At 55.0% G+C, this 2230-nt stretch overlaps 1 protein-coding gene across 1 annotated transcript; it reads left to right on the top strand.

Moving 5' to 3' along the window:
- On the top strand, positions 1-1941 carry J4E93_005156 (uncharacterized protein; the record flags this gene model as incomplete). The annotated part of the gene is made up of 3 exons (XM_049343079.1): positions 1-54; positions 190-714; positions 766-1941. 3 exons carry the CDS (start codon positions 1-3, stop codon positions 1939-1941), a joined length of 1755 nt encoding a protein of 584 aa, XP_049200079.1.
- Between the last annotated feature and the right edge of the window lie 289 nt (positions 1942-2230).

Below are 2230 nucleotides of genomic sequence, written 5' to 3'. Positions count from 1 at the left end.
ATGGCAGACGAAGAGAAGGAGAAGGCGGAGAAGATCGCAGCGGCGAAGAAACGCGTACGTCCTCCCTCTACACGTCTCATTACTTCCTGAAGGCTGCTATTGCTCAGATGCAGTTGGAAATAGTGTCTTCTGCTAGCCCAAGTTTGAAAAGCTCATCACAGCTAAGACAACACTGACAAATACGCATAGTATGAACAATTGAAGAAGCAGAAGGCGAAGAAGGCGGGTGGAGGAAAGAAGAAGGGAGACAAGACTGAGGAACCCGCCGAAGCAGAAGCCTCGACCGAAACGCCGACCGAAGCAACTTCCCCCGAAGAGAAGCCCGAACAGGTCGCGCCAGAACCCGTAGAAGCCACAAGCGTGCCAGAGCCGCCAGCAGAGGACGATGACGAGCCCTCAGAATTAGCCGTACCCAAGCCGTCGCACGGCCGCAAGCCTTCAGTCGCCGTTGATTCGCGACAGCGCTCCGAATCTTTCTACCGCTCGGGAGCCGCTGGGGGGCCTCTATCGCCTGGAGGAGGGGTTGCAAGTGAGGTCTATCGGGAACAAGCACAGAAGATTGAGGAGCTCGAGAAGGAGAACAAGCGACTGGCAAGCGAAGTTGAAGAGAACCAGACCAGATGGAAGAAGGGTGAGGAAGAATTGGAGGAGCTGCGAGAAGGCAGAGGCGATGTTGCGCTCGCGGTGGAGAAAGGCAAGGAGGCTGACAAGCTGGTATGCACGCATGAAGGTTGGACATGGCATGGGAACTGACATATATTGTAGAAAGCCGAAGTCGAATCGCTGAAGAGACAACTTGCGCAGGCGCAAACCCAAAGCAACAAGTCCATACGCCGTACGTCGACCGCATCGCCTAGCCAAAGCGCATCCATCGACGATCTGAACGCGCAGGTCGCTTCAAAGTCCGCGACTATCGAGTCACTCGAGCTGGAGATATCGAACGTCAACAGACAGCTATCAGAGCAAACGAACAAGAACAACGAGCTTCAGTCGAAGATCACAAGCCTGGAATCTGCAGTGCAAAGGGCGGAACAAGAAGCAAGCTCAACGAAGACTGAGTTACAGGATCTCAAGGCGAGTCTGGACAAGGCTGGTGACCAGGCAGAGAAGGATGGCTCGGATCGCGACTCTGCGCAGACACGCATTGCACAATTAGAGGCTGAGCTGGGCACGGCGAACCGCAAGGCGTCGGACTCAGTCTCGCGCGCAGAACTGCTTGAGAAGAAGATCGAAACCCTCACACAATTACACCGCGACAACGACTCACGAAACCAAACGCGTCTGCAAGAGCATAAGAAGATCGAGCGCGAAGCTACCGAGCTACGAACCCGCATAACAGGCCTCAGCAACGAGAACGCGCGCCTTCGAGAGGCCGAGCAGCGACGTCGCAAGGCAGATCTCGGCTCGATAGAAGACTCCAGTGTTCAGGAGCTCCTAGACGAAGAGCGCGACCGTCTCCTCGCCAAAGTACGTGAGCTCGAGGAAGAGAACTTCGAACTCCGCCGCGGTGTATGGCGCGACCGTCGCCGCGACATGCAACCTCCCATCGACGACCAAGCAGACGCCTCGCACCCCTACAACAGCTCCAACAGCTTCGACGACGTCGACCTATCCGGAGCGCCATCCCGACAAGCCCTCCCCAACCGCACACACTCGTCCTTCCAAGACGTCATCCAGTCTGGCATATCGGCCTTCACTGGCCAGAATCCCGCGCATCGGCGAAGCGACGCGGCGAGCAAGCCGAAGCCGAGACAAGAGAGCCTGGGTAGTTTGGACGAGTTTGAGATTGACGAAGACGCGTTCAGGCAGGCGCAGGAAGAGGAGGGCAAGAAGAGACTTGAGAGAGTCAGGGAGGTTAAGAGGGGGCTTGTGCAGTATAAGGGGTGGAGACCGGACTTTGTGGACGTCAGGGTGGGGATGGGTGGTGTTTTTGAGATATAAGCACCGAATCACAGATATATGGTTATGGAGACTATGTATGATGGAGACTTCGGTCGGCTTCCAGAGAAATGCAGACATGAACAGTATGACCTTCGCTTTTTAAATGATGTATCAGGGATATGACGTGCGTTATCCTAAAACTCCGCAGCACCGAAAGACAGCACATGTTATTCGCTTTTGTGGACTTCGCTCATCTAGTCATTCTCCCACATACCGCGACCACCATGACAGTGGTTGCAGTACTTTTCCAGGCACATAAGCGAGAAACATTGCGGTTTGGATCGAGAAG

This window comes from Alternaria ventricosa, assembly GCF_023758065.1.
Source record: "Alternaria ventricosa strain BMP 2768 chromosome Unknown scaffold_7, whole genome shotgun sequence".
NCBI classification, from domain to species: Eukaryota; Fungi; Ascomycota; class Dothideomycetes; order Pleosporales; family Pleosporaceae; genus Alternaria; species Alternaria ventricosa.
This window is presented reverse-complemented; position numbering and strand designations above follow the sequence as displayed.